This window comes from Schistocerca piceifrons, chromosome 3 (genome assembly GCF_021461385.2).
Source record: "Schistocerca piceifrons isolate TAMUIC-IGC-003096 chromosome 3, iqSchPice1.1, whole genome shotgun sequence".
In the NCBI taxonomy this organism is placed as follows: Eukaryota; Metazoa; Arthropoda; class Insecta; order Orthoptera; family Acrididae; genus Schistocerca; species Schistocerca piceifrons.
In genome coordinates, this window is record NC_060140.1 from 848,417,640 (window position 1) to 848,438,144 (window position 20,505).

Here is a 20,505-nt window from a genome sequence, read left to right on the forward strand (position 1 = left end):
ATTATGTAAATCTTAGCATCATTATTATGTTCCCAATAACATGTTGTTTGTAAAAATTGACATTCTGTCTGTAGGGACCACAACTGACTTACACTCTTTTTCTCTGTTATTGATAGAATCACAAGAACCTCTCAGTATGGAACTGGCTTCAGTCTCACCTGATCATCGTCAGACATTACCAGAAAGATAAATATGGAAAATCATAACAAAATATAGCATACTAGTACACCGACACACACAAAATCTCACTTGCCATACTTTTAAAATGTAGCAGAGGTTTTGGGGGCACGGCTTCCTCGGAGTACAGCTCTTAATGGTGTCCCAAAGGCTCTAGTGTTCAGCCTAAGGGTGTCCCATTCTGCACACAATTTTCGACCTCTACTGCTTACTTCAAATGGGAATGATGAGAATTGCTGTGACTTCACTATCAAATTCCTGTCTCTGGATATCTCTAATATGGTTAATTGCATCATTAATTGACATTTAGTATTATTGTTCTGATAGTGATTTAGAAGGCTTTCTGTTTCTGCCATTGGCTATTCTATCCACCGTCAGAACAAGTTTTAAATGTCTTGCCTGAGTGTACTAGAGTACGATATCATCACCTAGCGAGAGTTCCATGAGTAATTAGAGGAAAAAGTGCGCGAAATAAATAACATGAGTGAAATATGTTCGGTTACTTTGCTGACTACCGGTAACATACATTACTAAGAGGTTTCTGTTTGTGAGTGTATTATGCATGTGCTTAGTGAATTTTATGTTCCTGTGAATAACAGCAGCATACCACGAGTTTGAAAACAACACAATACAAGTTCAGTTTGCAATTTACCAGGTAAAATTTTGGAACACATAGTTACGATGAAATTGAAGGAACTTGGTGCACAATATCCAACGTAAACATGAATCAAGAATAAAAAGCGTAAATCCATGCAAGAGTATACATACAACCTTGACAGAACAACATACAAATCAACTGAGTGGTTGTGTGCACTATATAGCGTAAAACACACATTTTTGTAATACACAAATACAAATATGACAAACGTGGTGTGTAAATTACCATGGCAGTTGCTCATGTCAGCCAATCACAGCACAGGATGTGAGACAACACGGAAACTTCACTGTTTCGTCACACAAACTCAAACACCACAGATAGAGCACACAAAAGAGTAAAATTTGAAGTTGAGAAATGAAAACAGCAAAAACATTAGGCATATAGTGAAACTAACATACAACGTATTAAAGATCTCTCTGAAACATGTCTTTTTAGTACAATTTGTTGTGGTAAACTGTTAGGAAATGTGATGCTGGGGAATAAACATGCTACACAGAGTGATCTCTAGCACAGGCGAAGACCTAGGTTAGTTCCGATTGGTAAATGTCGCAGCCCTCCCCATTATGAGAACCATGAGCCACACCTGGATCTGGATGACTTCTACACTTTAATCAAGGGAGATGACGCACCAGTTGTGATCAATTTGTTGCTACCTAGTCACCAATTTGCACATTGCTCACCTGTACAAGAGCAGTTCGGTCATGCACTGTTGCTTTAAGCCCCTATAGAAGCATGAATCTATGATGAGGCACATTAATGTAGCATAGACATATCAGGGAATTAAACAAATATATTAATAAATGCAGTCAGAATACTAAAGGAAAAGCATTTAGGATGCATCCCACTGTACCAGTCATTAGGGTTTCTTCCTGTTCCATTCACATGTGGAGCACAACGAGAACGATTGTTTGAATGCCTCTGTGTGTGGAGTAGCTGAAGCACATTTTACTTCAAGACTTTGATTATTTGTCATCATGCCCTGAAAAGACGGACATACAACCCAAACCCCAAGATCCTTCCCATCCATCCTAAAGTTGTGTTCTGTCCCCCACCCAACCTCCATAATATCCTACTCCATCTCTATGCCACTTCCAATCCCAACCCCTTGCCATGGGGATCATATCCCTGTGGAAAATGCAGGTGGAGGACCTGTCCAGTCCACCCACCCAGCATTTCCTATTCTAGTCCCGTTACAGGCTTATCCTACCTCATCAGATGCTGTGCCATCTGTGAAAGCAGCCATGTCGTATACCAGCTCTGCTGCACTCATTGCACTACCACTCTATCAGGATGAATGGCCACTGCCGAACTGAGGCCAACAGCCAAGGGTATCATCCAGTGGCACGCCCTGCAACTCAACATAATATGCCTGATTTCAATGGCTGCTTCACAACCTGGGAAACCTGAATCTGCCCCTCCAACACCAGCTTTTCAGAATTGTGAAGATGGGAGGTTTCCTTACAACACATTCTCTGTTACTGAAATTATCCAGCACTCAACCTACAGTAAACTACCGCCCCCATACCCTCCACCCAGCAGCTTCCACCCCCTCTGTCCTATCACCTCCTCCCAACTCACATCCCATCACCCTCATTGTGCACTGATCTCTGTCGAAGCACCCACTGGTCTTTTTCCTCCTCTCTGCTCCTCTCCTTTCCTGCTGCCCATGCCTCCCACTCCCCTCCCCCACAGCTTCCTGACACTGTACTTGGCAGCCTTGTGCTGCCACCTGCTGACTCCTCTCACACCCTCACTACCCTGCTACCCTTTCCCCTTCACCACTCCACTCCAGATTCCTGCTTCTCCTTGACACAATACTGTTGCATTCTAGTGGGAGAGGACTGAGATAATGGTCATGTGTGCATAAGGTGTGCTTGCTTGTGTCCTTTCCCTTTCTGAAGAAGGCTTTGGCCAAAAGCTCAATGTGTAACAGTCTTTGCACTGTGTTTGTCTGGAACTCAAAGTGCCATTTTCACAGTGAGTAGTAATCTACCTTATTCATAATATTGTTGATATTCCAGCCTTGAATTCCATTGTTTAAATATATATGACATACACTTTTAGTTGATTTGCTGTCTGATATTGGATTATGCAATTTTATACACAGCTAAATAACTACCTTTAATTAAATATTTTACACCACAAACAGAACTGCTGCAACCTGATCAAATAAATGACTATTTAGCTTGACACTGCAGTCCTATGTTGTTCAAATCACAATCTTACAAACATTATGTTACCAAAAACTGTTAATAAAACACATATTGATGATGTAATAATTCGAAAAGATGATGGAATAATGGAAAAATCATTCACGCAGATGTTAATGCTATAGCTGACATCAATCACTACCCAAGTCTGTATCTCATATCTACTAGTATATTATGTGTTTGCGTCACTTTTTATTGATTTTATAAACAATTTCTGTGAGGCTACTCAAACTTGGAAAAAATTATCTGAGAATTCCAGGTATGAAGAGAAATATGGTGTCAAGAAGTTCCTGATAAATTAATGGTGAGTGGGTGAGGGGGGCAGGGGGAGGGGGAGGGGGGGAGGGGGCGGGGGGGGGGGGGAGGGGGGCAGGGGGGATGGGCAGCATACCACAATAATGACTTTTCTTTCCTCTCAACTGAGCCATAAGCACTAGCTTAACCACAGCTCTTAAAAACTGATAATTTATATATAATTAACACACTTTGAGATATTAAGTATTTCAAAATTTGTAATTTATAAAACTCAATAAAATTCAATTTCAATGGTAGGTTAAAATTGCACAATTCCCTGAGATATCCCTGATTGTTCCATGTTAAATGTAATTTCCTGAGAATTCCAGGTTTTCCAGAAGAATTTTTAATATAACTGTTAATAACTTCAATAATAAAGGCTTTACACAAACGGTAATAATGTTAGTGAGCTGGTCTCACTAATGTGAATTCGACACTGTTTTCAGATTTTTCATACTATGTCTGGAAATCATTTTTGTGTTTGCAGTGAATATTCTACTTGCAAGTTTCAACAGGGTCAGTTTCTGGCCACATTGCTTTACTTCCTTGTGCTCACAATGGCACATCCTCCCTGCTGCCACCGCATTTTCTACATCGGTAGGACACTGTGGCTAGTCAGGAGGCTTTCCCAACACCACACACGGCTTGCTGTCCTAACTTGGACACACTGGCTAGCACCCCATCACTAACCTGACCCGGCCCCCCGCACAGCAACTTGCCAGCTATCTACAGCTCAACCCAACATTCTGTTTCTGAATAAAACTGCATAATGAACTCACTGCTCATAACGTCACAATGCTGTGTACTCCTCCCTGCCTCCGACTCTGATGTATTGAACTCATATGTAACCAATGTAAATTCTTGAACAATTCTTACCCTAACTCTTTTGAAAAATGATAAACCACGGAGAAACAATCAGAAATGAATAAATTCACTTCACACATAGCTTATAAGAATACAAAAATCAAATATACAGAACAATCCAACATTTTCCCAGGTGCAAAATCAGTATTTGGTGAAACCACCACACACTGCTGTAGGATTCTGTGCATGTCATGACATCAAATCATACAGTCTATAAAATCACAAGCTAAATGTTGCCAGTGAAATTCCAGATATAGTCAACAGATGATGTCAACGAATGAGTTGGCTAGGACGGTTCAAATGGCTCTGAGCACTATGGTACTTAACTGCTGAGGTTATCAGTCCCCTAGAACTTAGAACTATTTAAACCTAACTAACCTAAGAACATCACACACATCCATGCCCGAAGCAGGATTCGAACCTGCGGCTGTAGCGGTCGCGCGGTCCCAGACTGTAGCGCCTACAACCGCTCGGCCACTCCGGCCGGCAGTTGGCTAGGAAAGATGAAGTACCTGCTTTGCAGGGAATAAGTAATGAGCCTTTGATGTAACACTGCTCTGTTTGAAAATTGCTCTACAACTAGAGTGACAGAGGAATCTCTATAGTAACCAACTGCAATCTGGATATGTGTACCAAAAACACCTCAGACTATCATTCCATCACAACACTGAATAAAGTACTGTGGAGCACAGACTCTTCTACAATGGCTGAATTGAAAATTGGCCCCAGCTGCAGGTTTACATAAATGCAAGTCCTTCTGCAGCATTCAACAAGCATCTGTAAATGAAACAAGGAGGACAGTGCTTATGGTACACAACTTTTCTGTCACACTATTCAGCAGCTTGCAGCACACAGACCCAGATGTACAAACAAAAGTACTGTATCTGACACAGTTTTCACGGTTTTAAAAACTACTATTACAATATGAAGCAATACCAGCTTTACTTTTTCTGATATATAGAACGGCATGCTGAAAAGTAACGCATCCAAATTTTTTATGTGAAAGCTCTTAAAGCTTATTAAATAAAACAAATGTCATTAACATTCTACATCTTTATTCTTCATGTTTACAAATTTGTAGCCTTCTGTCACAAGAGGGCTCCAACGTGTAGTGTATAACGTGGTAATGAGTAATGTAACTATTACAGTGCATGAGAAACAGCATGCTGTAATAGAGTTTCAAATTCGAAGAGTTCATCCACACATGATGCACGCTCTCTTTTAGCAAGAGAATGCCAGACCACACATGAGTGCTGTGAACTCTGCAGCAATCCTATGCCTTGTGTTCACTGTCATTGGTCATTCTCCATACAGTTCCACTTGGCCCCATCCAATTTTCATCTGTTTCAAAAACTTAAAGAAAACGTTCCAGGACTTCACTTTGATAGTGATGAAGCAGTGTAAAGAGAGAGAGGTTGTGGCTCCATAACCAAAGTCAAACACTATAGTCACTGTATTAACAAACTGATCTCTAATTGGGAGAAGTGTGTTCACTAACACAGCTTATGTCTGAGGTAGATCTACATAACATTGCCACGTCACTTAAAGTATACTGATACTTCTCTCTTAGTTGAAGATCAGGATTCGGAAAAAATTCCCAAATCTGTGATCAGTACTCAGTACCCTAGAAACTTGGTTTCAGCTAAATGGGTTGAATCTAAACATATTTAAGACTCATGTGATGCAGTTCAAAATCAAAAAGTCAAAATGTGAGCAGATTAAGATTGTACACAACAACCAAGGTATAGAAGAAGTTGACTCAGTGAAATTCTTAGGTTTAAGTGTAGATAAAAATTTGAGCTGGCAGGCATGCATTGGATACCTGGCAAACATACTGAGCAGCTTTGCATTTGCAATGCAAATACACTACTGGCCATTACAATTGCTACACCAAGAAGAAATGCAGATGATAAACGGGTATTCATTGGACAAATATATTATACTAGAACTGACGTGATTACATTTTCACACAATTTGGGTGCATAGATCCTGAGAAATCAGTACCCAGAACAACCGTCTCTAGCCGTAATAACAGCCTTGATACACCTGCACATTCAGTCAAACAGAGCTTGGATGGTGTGTACAGGTACAGCTGCCCACGCAGCTTCAACACGATACTACAGTTCAAGAGTAGTGACTGGCGTATTGTGACGAACCAGTTGCTCGGCCACCATTGACCAGACGTGTTCAATTGGTGAGAGATCTGGAGAATGTGCTGGCCAGGGCAGCAGTCGAACATTTTCTGTATCCAGAAAGGCCCGTACAGGACCTGCAACATGCAGTCGTGCATTATCCTGCCGAAATGTAGGGTTTCTCAGGGATCGAAAGAAGGGTAGAGCCACGGGTCGTAACACATCTGAAACGTAATGTCCACTGCTCAAAGTGCCGTCAATGCGAACAAGAGGTGACCGAGATGTGTAACCAATGGCACCCCATACCATCACGCCAGGTGATACGCCAGTATGGTGGTGACAAATACACGCCACCAATGTGCGTTCACAGCGATGTCGCTGAACACGGATGCGACCATCATGATGCTGTAAACAGAATCTGGATTCATCTGAAAAAATGACGTTTTGCCATTCGCGCACCCAGGTTCGTCGTTGAGTTCACCATTGCAGGCACTCCTGTCTGTGATGCAGCATCAAGGGTAACCACAGCTATGGTCTCGGAGCTGATAGTCCATGCTGCTGCAAACGTCGTCGACCTGTTCGTGCAGATGGTTGTTGTCTTGCAAACGTACCCATCTATTGACTCAGGGATCGAGACATGGCTGCACGATCCGTTACAGCCATACGGATAAGATGCCTGTCATCTCGACTGCTAGTGATACAAGGCAAGCAGCAATGTCTCAATATGATAAACCACAATTGCGATAGGCTACAATCCGACCTTTATCAAAGTTGGAAACATGATGGTACGCATTTCTCCTCCTTACACGAGGCATCACAACAATGTTTCACCAGGCAACGCCGGTCAACTGCTGTTTGTGTATGAGAAATTGGGTGGATACTTTCCTCATGTCAGCATGTTGTAGGTGTCACCACCGGCGCCAACCTTGTGTGAATGCTCTGAAAAGCTAATCATTTGCATATCACAGCATCTTCTTCCTGTCTGTTAAATTTTGCGTCTGTTGCACGTCATCTTCATGGTGTAGCAATTTTGATGGCCAGTAGTGTATTATCGACTTCAACTGACATGGACACACGAAACGCAGCATATACAAGCTACTTTGAATCCATTATTAGGTATGGTATTGTTTTTTGGGGTACCTCGACAAACATAGTGTGGATACTAAAAATACAGAAAAAAATCATACAAAATATGTGCACTGCAAATCACAAAGAACCATGTCAACCACTATTCAGAAAACTTAAAATATTAACTCTGCCATCCTTATACATATATGAGATTATTACATTTTTGTACGCCAGACATGAATTATTTGAGAGAAACCATTTTGTCCATTCACATGATACTAAACACAAAGAAAATTTCATGCTCCCCACCCACCGCCTCAGACTGTATGCCCAGGGACCTCAATACATGGAAATGAAAATTTGTAATAAATTAAAACGGAGATGAATTTAGGTTCACTTAAAAGAAAGCTATATGAAATGTGTTTTATTCATCTCATAACGCACACAATTTCAGAACATATGTATGATGTACAGGAGACATGTCAAGGTTACAATTTGATTATTTAATATTTTGTCACACTTACAATAATACTTTGTGGAGCATTTACTTACTTGCAATTAGTCAAACTTACAGAATTTAAATCTACTATAACTATCATAAAATTTTATTCCATTTTAGGGATCCAGCTAAAAGTATCACTTTGTCCTTCATGAAATCTTCCGCAAAGTAGTAGCATCATTCAATTAGAAAATCATGTAACTTGCTTTTCAAAATATTTATCTTCATATTCATTATGCCACACCCTTTTATTGTGTTGTGGATTTTCGTAGCTATGTACTGAGGAGTCTGAGCATACATTTTTAAGCGATGAGAGGTGAGCATAAAGTTGTCTTTATGTCTTGGGTCATATGAGTGTTCAAAATTATTTTTTTTTAAATAGATCAGCTCTGCTGCGTAGGAAAAGAACTACCTCAAAGATGTATAAAGAGGGGACAGTTAATATTTTTAGGTCTTTAAATAATGGTCGACATGATGCCCTCACCTGTGCAGAGCAAATGTTGCGAATGATTCTTTTTTGCAACTTTAAAATTTGTGTAACATTTGCCGAGTTCCCCCCAAAAAATTATTCCATATCGAATAGCCGATTCAAAGTAGCTATAATATGCTATTTTCCTGGTGGCCACATCAGTGGTGCAGACTAAAATTTCCATTGCAAATGCAAGTCTGTTTAATTTATTTGCTGGATATTCTATATAAGAGAATTCCAACTCAAAGTTCTCTCCAAGTTTATTCCCAGGAACCTGACTGAGTCAAGGTCTTCCATTTTTTGATTGTTGTGAGTGACACAGATTTCTTCAGTTTTTGAATGTTTGGTTTTAAAATTCATCATGTGGGTTTTTGAAGTGTTTCGCCTTAAGCCATTTTGACTGAACCATGTTTCCAGGTTACTTAACGTATTCATGATACTCTGTGGTATACTGTCAGAATTTTCATTTTCAATTAGGGCAGAAGTATCATCTGCAAACAAAGTTAAATGAGTATTTACATTGAGAGGCAAGTGATTTGCATAGAACGGGAATAAAATGAGTCCAAGGACTGAGCCTTAAGGAACACCCTGTGACACAGTTTTCCACTCGGAGAAGTGATCTCCTCCATTTGATGTGATTACTACCCTTTGTTTTCTCTCCAAGAGATATGATTCAAACCATTTCAATACAACACCCCTTATTCCATACCTGTTGAGTTTGAAAAGCATCAGTGCATGGTTTACAGAGTCGAATGCTTTTGTAAGATCACAGAATATTCCTGTGACCTTAGCTTTCCTATCTAGTGATAAAGTAATTTTTTCAATAAACTCATTTATCACATCTACTGTGTTTTTGCCTTGTTGGAAGCCAAATTGGTTATGTGTAATGTATCATTCTGTGTGATGAAGCTTTGTATCTGTAAGCAGCAATTTTTTCAAATATTTTTGATATGACAGGGAGTATAGAGATGAGGCGAAAATTTCCCATATCATCTTTTGACTCTTTTTTAAACAATGGTTTTACTTCCGTGTATTTCAATAGTTCAGGGAAGTAACCTTCTTCAAAGGATTTGTTTATTATGAGATAGAGAGGATGAGCTATTATGTTGTAAACATTTTTAATTATTTTGGTGGGTATCCCATCCCAGCCAGCAGAGTTTTTGTCTTTTAAGGAGAGTATGACATTTTCAACAAATTTTGCTGAGACTGTGTTGAATATTTTGAGACAAACTCTGGTATTGCCTTTTAACCCAAAACCGTTTACTTTCTGCTCATAATTTACTATGTCTAAATCAGATTTTGCTACATTTATGAAGTTCTCATTGAAGCATTCAGATATTTGAGCAGGACTTACAACTGATTTTTCCTTAAGTTTGATTTCTAAAATGTCTTGTTTATGATTTCAGGTACTGACACTGAAGTGTTATTACTCAGTGGATGAATTGACGAGGGGTGAACAAAATTTGAGCTGGATACAATGTGTTACACATTCCAAGAAATATCCTTATAGTGTTATTATTTATTAAAGTGCTATTATTTATTAATGTAAAATCATTGTAACTGTTTTACAAATTTTTGACATGTCTCCTGTACGCATACCAAATGGATTGCAAATGTATGTCATGAGATGAATAAAACACAATTCACAATTCAGTATACAAGGTAATAAAGGAGAAATTCAGTCGGCTAAGAATCTAGTGACAAAGTCTGGATCCAAGCATATAGGTATAAAATATCTCTTTACAAGAAGGCATTTTCAATCAGGTGTTATTAATATTGAACATCTGCCTTCTGAAAGAAATGTTAGCTGATGATTTTAGAAAACCCCTTACTTATGCAAGACATGAAACATGTGTAAGAAACTATAGTCTTGTGAAATAAGTGAAGGAATGACTGTACAGTTGAACTTCATATGGTTTTGTTTGTCAATGTCAATTTAAGAGGACATGTCGAGATACATAAATTGAAGGCTTTCTTTTTATTCCGTTTTGTTACTGTTACTCTGTGGTTGTCAAGCATTCATATGTGTATAGTCATAGTTGTGCACTAACTGATTCTCATTTAATAAAACATTATCTCACAAAATTTCCATGCTAATTGTATTACAAATTAGCAACAATGACACTGTAATAAATATTAATACAAGCACTTGTACTTCTAATGTAAAATCATATTAGCTTCATTTTTTGTAAGTTACTATTACTTCGTCTCATGCCATCAACCATCACATTAAACTACATCCGACCAATATCATAAATTACCTTTTGTACATCACCATGTTCATGTCTTGTATGAAAAAGATTCAGAGAACCAACAAATAAGTAAATAAATGATATCTGAATTTATTACCAGCTTTGACTTGCGGCAGTGAGAAAAGGATTTTTAACGTGAAAATCATTTAAAGAATTGACTGTCATTCATCATACACTGAAGATACACATACTGGAAATTACTAGAAGAGACAAAAAAAACAAATAGACCAGGGAACAGGCTGCAGTTGAAGATATAATTATGACTCCTTAAGAATATCATAATTCAAAGGAAACCTCTAGTACACAAATTTCAACTCTTTATTACAGTGACATAAATCAACTGAGTTCTGTTTATACTGTCGCTATTAGGCTAACACAAATAAACACTTACCCATCAAAATATTCAAAGTATATGAGAGGAAGACATGTGGCTTTCTGCAATATACACACAGTGCTAGTATACTGGCAGCTGCTGTTCGGCGGACAACTGCAGAGTTGGATGACAAGTTGTGTAGAAATGCCTTCAGAAGGTTCTGTTTGAACAAAAATTGAATGGGAAGGTAAAACAATGAAATATTAATTACAAAGCAGTTTGCTGAACAGAATTAAACAATATCAGTGGTTAAATCTTACCTTAATATCATTATCTGTGGTGAAATTCCCCAGAGGCTTGAATATCTTTGGCATTGCTAAGGCAAGTGTTTCCAGCACAGATTCTTCAGTTCGTTGAGCAACAGCAATGATGCATGGCACCAGATTCAGCACATAGGGTTTTCCCTTCTGTGGCCTATTCGAAAAGAATATGAACATTATGAATCCTGTTCCATAACTGACCTGGGATTAAAAGTATAAATACTGTTACCAATATTTTTCCAAACAATAAGGCAATTAATCCTCATGCACTTATTACACAAAATATAAACAAACATGGACCAATTTAACTGCAATACTCCATCACCAAACTGAACTAGAAAAATAGCTAAGAGGGTCATGATCAGAACTCACATTCAGTGCTACACAATTAAACAATGACTGTGGAAGTATGCACAAACAGGTGAATGTACAAGTAATATGGATCCTTGCTCACTTTAGCCAATTATTTATCTGCTACAAAAATCATACAGTATTCCATAGAAAAATACATCCTGCAGTAGTATAAGCTTCATTTTGAGGTGCTGCAGATCATCATAACAGAATTAGGTCCAACAGTCTACCAAAATGTTCCTGACTACAAATTGTGTGGCCCTCAAAGCAAACATCAACACACACAATGATCAAAACAGTTCATGGTACACTACACTGGAAAAGTTCACTTTGTGCTTATAAAGCAGGAAGAAACATACAATAGCTAATACACTTACAAAACCACAGGTTTTCTACATACAACCGAATACATAAGCAAAGAAGTTCATCAAAAGAAAAAGGTTATGGCATTAATATTATCCTTCAACAAAATTACACCCTATGGGAAAATAATCATGGGAAGTATTCTTCACACATACCGTATTTACCCAATTATAAGACGAGATTTTTTCCCAAATTCGCCATTCAAAAAATACAGTCATCTTATATTCACAGATTAAGCTACTGCTGCTGATTTTAACATTTTTACATTGATTAATACAATTTATGGGGGTCAATTTACATTTCAGATAAAACTTTGGCTGTTGAGGTCAGGTGTATATTTATTTTGAAGAATCTGGAAGGGTGGGGCTGGACAAATGATACTCACTTTCAGGCAGACTCACGATTTTCTGATATGCCTATATGATCAATACGATATTGACGTTGCTTGAACAATCACTTGACATATGACTGGCACGGCGCTAGTGCAATGAATACATGAGAAACTATGAACCAGCCGCTACAACAATCTATTTTTCTGATTAAAATCTGACAATTGAGTGAAATACAGCAGGAAATAGCATTACATTCTATCAGCTTACAAATTCTAGTTGTATTTCAACATATTTGCAATAAAAGTTCTTCTGGTGTATGGATACTGTGTACAAACATTACAAAATGCTGCTTTTTAAGGGCATTCAAAAGAAGAAATATTGTCCTTCAGAAAAAGAGTACTTGATCCTGAACTCTGATCAATGGTTTATTTGATTGCAAATGAGAAACTCAGTCACTGTTCACTTATTAGAATACCATATAAAAATATAACCAGCTTATAATCAGCATTAAGATGAAACAAAAAAGAAAATTAATTCAATATTAAATGTCTAATAAAACAAAACAAATCACATTAAACTGTAATTGTTGCCATGAGAATTAATTACAGCGCCAAGAGCCGTTGTGGAGATAGCGCCAACAGACATATGTAGATGGCAAGACAAATGAAGTTCGAGAACTGGACTGAATCTTGATTGCAATCTTTTATTTGTGTGTTAATTGCTGTTGTTACATGTGACTTGCACACTAGAAGATATTGCAGTCCATGTTTCACAGTCCTCCCCCCATGAACCATGGACCTTGCCGTTGGTGGGGAGGCTTGCGTGCCTCAGCGATACAGATGGCCGTACCGTAGGTGCAACCACAACAGAGGGGTATCTGTTGAGAGGCCAGACAAACACGTGGTTCCTGAAGAGGGGCAGCAGCCTTTTCAGTAGTTGCAGGGGCAACAGTCTGGATGATTGCCTGATCTGGCCTTGTAACATTAACCAAAACGGCCTTGCTGTGCTGGTACTGCGAACGGCTGAAAGCAAGGGGAAACTACAGCCGTAATTTTTCCCGAGGACATGCAGCTTTACTGTATGGTTAAATGATGATGGCGTCCTCTTGGGTAAAATATTCCGGAGGTAAAATAGTCCCCCATTCGGATCTCCGGGCGGGGACTACTCAAGAGGACGTCGTTATCAGGAGAAAGAAAACTGGTGTTCTACAGATCGGAGCGTGGAATGTCAGATCCCTTAATCGGGCAGGTAGGTTAGAAAATTTTAAAAGGGAAATGGATAAGTTAAAGTTAGATATAGTGGGAATTAGTGAAGGTTAGAAAATTTTAAAAGGGAAATGGATAAGTTAAAGTTAGATATAGTGGGAATTAGTGAAGTTCGGTGGCAGGAGGAACAAGACTTTTGGTCAGGTGATTACAGGGTTATAAATACAAAATCAAATAGGGGTAATGCAGGAGTAGGTTTAATAATGAATAAAAAAATAGGAGTGCGGGTTAGCTACTACAAACAGCATAGTGAACGCATTATTGTGGCCAAGATAGACACAAAGCCCATGCCTACTACAGTAGTATAAGTTTATATGCCAACTAGCTCTGCAGATGATGAAGAAATACATGAAATGTATGACGAGATAAAAGAAATTATTCAGGTAGTGAAGGGAGACGAAAATTTAATAGTAATGGGTGACTGGAAATCGTCAGTAGGAAAAGGCAGAGAAGGAAACATAGTAGGTGAATATGGATTGGGGGGAAGAAATGAAAGAGGAAGCCGCCTTGTAGAATTTTGCACAGAGCATAACTTAATCATAGCTAACACTTGGTTCAAGAATCATAAAAGAAGGTTGTATACCTGGAAGAATCCTGGCGATACTAAAAGGTATCAGATAGATTATATAATGGTAAGACAGAGATTTAGGAACCAGGTTTTAAATTGTAAGACATTTCCAGGGGCAGATGTGGATTCTGACCACAATCTATTGGTTATGAACTGCAGATTGAAACTGAAGAAACTGCAAAAAGGTGGGAATCTAAGGAGATGGGACCTGGATAAACTGAAAGAACCAGAGGTTGTAGAGAGTTTCACGGAGAGCATAAGGGAACAATTGACAGGAATGGGGGAAAAAAATACAGTAGAAGAAGAATGGGTAGCTTTGAGGGATGAAGTAGTAAAGGCAGCAGAGGATCAAATAGGTAAAAAGACGAGGGCTACTAGAAATCCTTGGGTAACAGAAGAAATATTGAATTTAATTGATGAAAGGAGAAAATATAAAAATGCAGTAAATGAAGCAGGCAAAAAGGAATACAGACGTCTCAAAAATGAGACAGAGAGGAAGTGCAAAATGGCTAAGCAGGGATGGCTACAAGACAAATGTAAGGATGTAGAGATTTATCTCACTAGGGGTAAGATAGATACTGCCTACAGGATAATTACAGAGACCTTTGGAGAATAGAGAGCCACTTGTATGAATATCAAGAGCTCAGATGGCAACCCACTTTCTAAGCAAAGAAGGGAAGGCAGAAAGGTGGAAGGAGTATATAGAGGGTTTATACAAGGGCGATGTACTTGAGGACAATATTATGGAAATGGAAGAGGATGTACATGAAGACGAAATGGGAGATAAGATACTGCGTGAAGAGTTTGACAGAGCACTGAAAGACCTGAGTCGAAACAAGGCCCTGGGAGTAGACAACATTCCATTAGAACTACTGATGGCCTTGGGAGAGCCAGTCATGACAAACCTCTACCATCTGGTGAGCAAGATGTATGAGACAGGCGAAATACCCTCAGACTTCAAGAAGAATATAATAATTCCAATTCCAAAGAAAGCAGGTGTTGACAGATGTGAAAATTACCGAACTATCAGTTTAATAAGTCACAGCTGCAAAATACTAACGCGAATTCTTTACAGACAAATGGAAAAACTGGTAGAAGCGGACCTCGGGGAAGATCAGTTTGGATTCCGTAGAAATGTTGGAACATGTGAGGCAATACTAACCTTACGACTTATCTTAGAAGAAAGATTAAGAAAAGGCAAACCTACGTTTCTAGCATTTGTAGACTTAGAGAAAGCTTTTGACAATGTTAACTGGAATACTCTCTTTCAAATTCTAAAGGTGGCAGGGGTAAAATACAGGGAGCGAAAGGCTATTTACAATTTGTACAGAAACCAGATGGCAGTTATAAGAGTCAAGGGGCATGAAAGGGAAGCAGTGGTTAAGAAAGGAGTGAGACAGGGTTGTAGCCTCTCCCCGATGTTATTCAATCTGTATATTGAGCAAGCAGTAAAGGAAACAAAAGAAAAATTTGGAGTAGGTATTAAAATTCATGGAGAAGAAGTAAAAACTTTGAGGTTCGCCGATGACATTGTAATTCTGTCAGAGACAGCAAAGGACTTGGAAGAGCAGTTGAACGGAATGGACAGTGTCTTGAAAGGAGGATATAAGATGAACATCAACAAAAGCAAAACGAGGATAATGGAATGTAGTCAAATTAAATCGGGTGATGCTGAGGGAATTAGATTAGGAAATGAGACACTTAAAGTAGTAAAGGAGTTTTGCTATTTAGGGAGTAAAATAACCGATGATGGTCGAAGTAGAGAGGATACAACATGTAGACTGGCAATGGCAAGGAAATCGTTTCTGAAGAAGAGAAATTTGTTAACATCGAGTATAGATTTAAGTGTCAGGAAGTCGTTTCTGGAAGTATTTGTATGGAGTGTAGCCATGTATGGAAGTGAAACATGGACGATAACTAGTTTGGACAAGAATAGAATAGAAGCGTTCGAAATGTGGTGCTACAGAAGAATGCTGAAGATAAGGTGGGTAGATCACGTAACTAATGAGGAGGTATTGAATAGGATTGGGGAGAAGAGAAGTTTGTGGCACAACTTGACTAGAAGAAGGGATCAGTTGGTAGGGCATGTTTTGAGGCATCAAGGGATCACAAATTTAGCATTGGAGGGCAGCATTGAGGGTAAAAATCGTAGAAGGAGACCAAGAGATGAATACACTAAGCAGATTCAGAAGGATGTAGGTTGCAGTAGGTACTGGGAGATGAAGAAGCTTGCACAGGATAGAGTTGCATGGAGAGCTGCATCAAACCAGTCTCAGGACTGAAGACCACAACAACAACAAACATGTTTCACAGTTGCTCAAGCTCAGCACTACGGGAGGATTGAAGGGGGAACAGTTGTATCATCTTGGCTGAGAAGTGGGTGAGTGGTGAGCAGCCAGCAAATTATGTCATTTTGCCAATAATGGGAATCTATAATGTGTTATTCAGTTTTTTTTTTTTTTTAAGTTTTAAAACATTTAAATGGCAGTCTGCCTGAATCCATTTGTGATTGGAATTGAAATGACTCTAAAATTGGACAAATACCCAACAATATTATTCATTTTCACAGGAGATGATAAGTGTCTAGAATGGGGACAGTGGTATGCTTCTGCTTTTCATGCTGCAATGTTGTCTATGCTCAACAGAACAGGACGGGAACGAAAAGGGGTGTGTCAGCTGCTGGTCCTACATAGCCAATTAGAGAGTGGTGGCAGATGATATGTGTGAAAGCAAGAGACACTGTAACATTCTCACATCAGTATAGAAGCGAAATCCAATATGTATTCAGATAAAATCAGCTGTGTTCTCAGGTCTCACAACAGTAACCACAACCTCAGAAATTGCAACACACTTGAAAGAAACAGTCACATTTATCACAATGAAGATATGAAGTTCACAGCTCTGCTATCAGGATAGTGATACCATAGGCAACAAGGTGAGTAAGCGAAAAATGTAGAAAAGAAAACAGTCCAAAAATTAATGTAAACTATTTCTTTTCATTTATTTTATTTCCCTCCGTATTATCAAAATGTAGAAAATCAATAAATGGCATAAATTTAGAATAGGTATAATGTTAACTTTTTAGTCAGATAATTTATGTCAATAAAACAGTTCGTAATTTTGATGAGTCAGAATATGCTAAAAATAATTTTTTCTTAAGAACACTCTTGAAGAAAGGGGGGTCGTCTTATAATCAGGGTCATCTTATACTGGGTAAATATGGTAACACAACATAAATTTCTCTTCAGATATCACAGGAAGAAAAATATGTTTCCCACTTGACTTCACTGTATAGCTTTCATGAATCTGTTTCCTTTCTTATAACTTCATATTGTTACCCCTAGGTATTTACATGAAGTTTCAGACTCCAGACATTTACAAGTATCACTGTTATCTCTCATTTGTTTGTGTGTATTATCAGCATTCATACACATTTACAGAATCTGAATCACAGTGCATCATCAAGTGGAAATACAGCCCCATTTATTCTGCACTTTGCTATAATCATCTCACTTCCTTGTCAACGATAATATTGTCAGTAAAGAATCACAGAGCAACGTTGACTCCATAGACCACCCATCCACACTGAGAACATTAGTGGTAATATCACACGTTGTGATGTACACCCAGTGTTGCTCGCATTTCCATTCAACATCCACGGACCAGTAGAGCGCAGAGAGTACCATCAGAAAAAAAGTTCGCCAAAGTGTGGATTTCTGAACTCATACTATGCGGGTGAGGAACAGCTTACTGCTTCGTGCCCACTGCACTACTCATGTAATAGACAACAGCATGTGAGATGCATGTGGGGAATCTTTGAGCTACTCGACACACTTCACACCTCAAACCTGCATAATTTCATAGACCCATTTATACTCATATCTAAGTCCATACAACTACTCTGCAATTCCCACTTGTGTTTGGCAGATGAAACAACTTCAGTTTCTCTGTCTACCATTCAACTCTTGAACAGTGCTTGGAAAAACTGAATATTTAAATCTTTCTGTGCGAGCTCTGCTTTCTCTTATTTTATTAAGATAATCATTTCTCTCTCTGTAGGTGTGTGTCAACAAAATATTTTCGCGTTTGAAGCAGAAAAGCTGGTGACTGAAATTTTGTGAAAAGCGCTACCGCACCATAAGATTCATTTGTTTTAATGATTGCTCACTAACTTGCGTATCACATCTGTCACACTACTCCCCTATTTTGTGATAATACAAAACAATCTGCCCTTCTTCGAATGTTTTTTTATGTCCTCTGTCAATTCTACCTGGTAACAATACCACTGTTTAATTCTACCTGGTAAGGATTCCATACCATGCAGCAATACTCCAGAAGAGGATAGACAAGCACAGCATACACAGTGGTAGATCTTTTGAATCTTCTAAGTGTACTGCTAATGAAATGTAGTTTTTAGTTCATCTTCCCCACTTTTTCTATGTAAATGGTCCAATTTAAATTGTTCACACTTGTAATCCCTGTGTATTTGCCTGAATTTATGGCCTTCAGCTCTTTGTGATTTATCTGTAACTAAAATTTAATGGATTCCTTTCAGTGCTGATGTGAATGATACTCTTTATTGCTTAGAGCCAACTGCCACTTTTTCCACCATACAGATATCTTGTCTAAATAATTTTCAGCCTTCTCAGTTAAATATAACAGATAAAATATATATTCCTAGAAGTAACACACAGCTGCAGGAAATCATACCTCATCATATCAAATTAATACTGCACTTGCGGTGAGGTTCCAATAGTAGTTCCCATCATAATATCCATATCATACTAAACATGCAAAAGAGTTCCAAGCATGTTCACATGACAATGAAACTTTTCATTCTGGGTGGAATTTGTATAGCAAAGGAAGGTCAAACAAAGGGTTGCCCTCTTTTTTTCCATATTCAGGTGCATGAGTAACCTTCATGACATATCATCTTTCGACACATTTCATGTACCTATGCTGCCTCTTTAAATCTTTACGCCTAAAAAGCAATGCATATAGTCATAGTATGATTACTGTCTGATTAGAATTACTTGTTAGTTGACACTTCATGCCTAAGTAACTAATTTATTCAATTGAAGAGAGGTCTCAATGGTATACATGGACTGTCTACCAATGCATCATAACAAAGTGCCAGTTCACTTGCAACTGTCTGAAGAGCATGTGCTGTCATTATCAGATATTGCTGATCTAACTGCCACTAGCTGTAAATGGGGGAGGGAAAAATATACAATCTGCCCATATTAGCAGCAGGCTCCTAGTGTTCGTGCTTTAACTGAGGTGCCACTGAAAGCCAATGTGGTAACACTATAGTTCCATGTGATAAACCACAAATAACTATTAGTTATATTATCAATATACTTCAAGTTTTAGTTGCTATGAAAAACAATGTTAGTAAACTTGACCTCAAATCACAAGTGCAAGAAAAGGAAACAGCCTAATTGATCTTTACAAAAGTGTCCCAAAAAATAAAAAAAATCACAAACACGCTCAAATCTCGGTACCTATATCAAGAACATAACCACAATAGTAGCAACACCGTTTCCCAGTAGTTACAACATTTCAAAGTTATTTGATTGTGTTACAACAGATACATAAACTAAATTGTTAAGACATTAGGGGCAAGGCAGCTAACACCATAAAATAGTTCATGGAAAACAGAGAGCAGTGTGAAGAAGTGAAGCCTAAAATGTGCACTACTGCAAATTTGTACTCTAAATTTCAGCTAGTAAAGTTCGTTATACCTCAAGTATTAGCTCTGCAATCCCGTGACAATGTAGTAATGTTTGCAGATGACACTCCACTCATAGTAAAATATGACTCAGTCGAACAAATGGAATCAAGTGTGTCCACAACTCTGAGAGAGGCTTATAAATTTTTTGGTGAAAACAACAATGCAAATAAGACAACATACATACAATTACAAGCAAATAAAACTGCAAAAACTAACAATATCTGCGTTGAACTAGACAATTCAGCTCTTACGGAAGTAAGGACTTACAAATTCTTGGGTGTCATTATTGGTAAACACTGGACATGTGATGACCATTCAGCAAAGTATGCACAAAACTAAGCTCTACCACATTCTTAATGAGAAAGATGTCTAGGATTGTGAACACAGATACACTGTGAACAATTTACTATTGTCCAGTATACCTGCACTTATACTTCATTATAGTATGGGAAAACACAGCACATACGAATACACATAGGTTAGTGAAGCTTTATAGGAGTAGGCTGTTGGATGCCTTGTAACTGTGACCCCAAGGCAATCCTGCAGAAATAAATTCACAGAACTTAATATCATGACCGTCCCTTCCCTATATATATTTGCAACAGTTATGCACTTGAAAGCAAATATAACAGTGCA

At 38.3% G+C, this 20,505-nt stretch overlaps 1 protein-coding gene across 1 annotated transcript in view; it reads right to left on the reverse strand.

Annotated features, from left to right (window-relative positions):
* LOC124787730 (huntingtin) overlaps nucleotides 1–20,505 on the reverse strand; it is a 392,251-nt gene that overhangs the window by 333,751 nt on the left and 37,995 nt on the right. The window contains exons 4-5 of the mRNA XM_047254577.1: nucleotides 11,257–11,410; nucleotides 11,015–11,156 (exon numbers count right to left, since the gene is read on the reverse strand). Coding sequence (XP_047110533.1) covers nucleotides 11,015–11,156; nucleotides 11,257–11,410 — 296 coding nt within the window. The remainder of the gene's footprint in view (nucleotides 1–11,014; nucleotides 11,157–11,256; nucleotides 11,411–20,505) is intronic.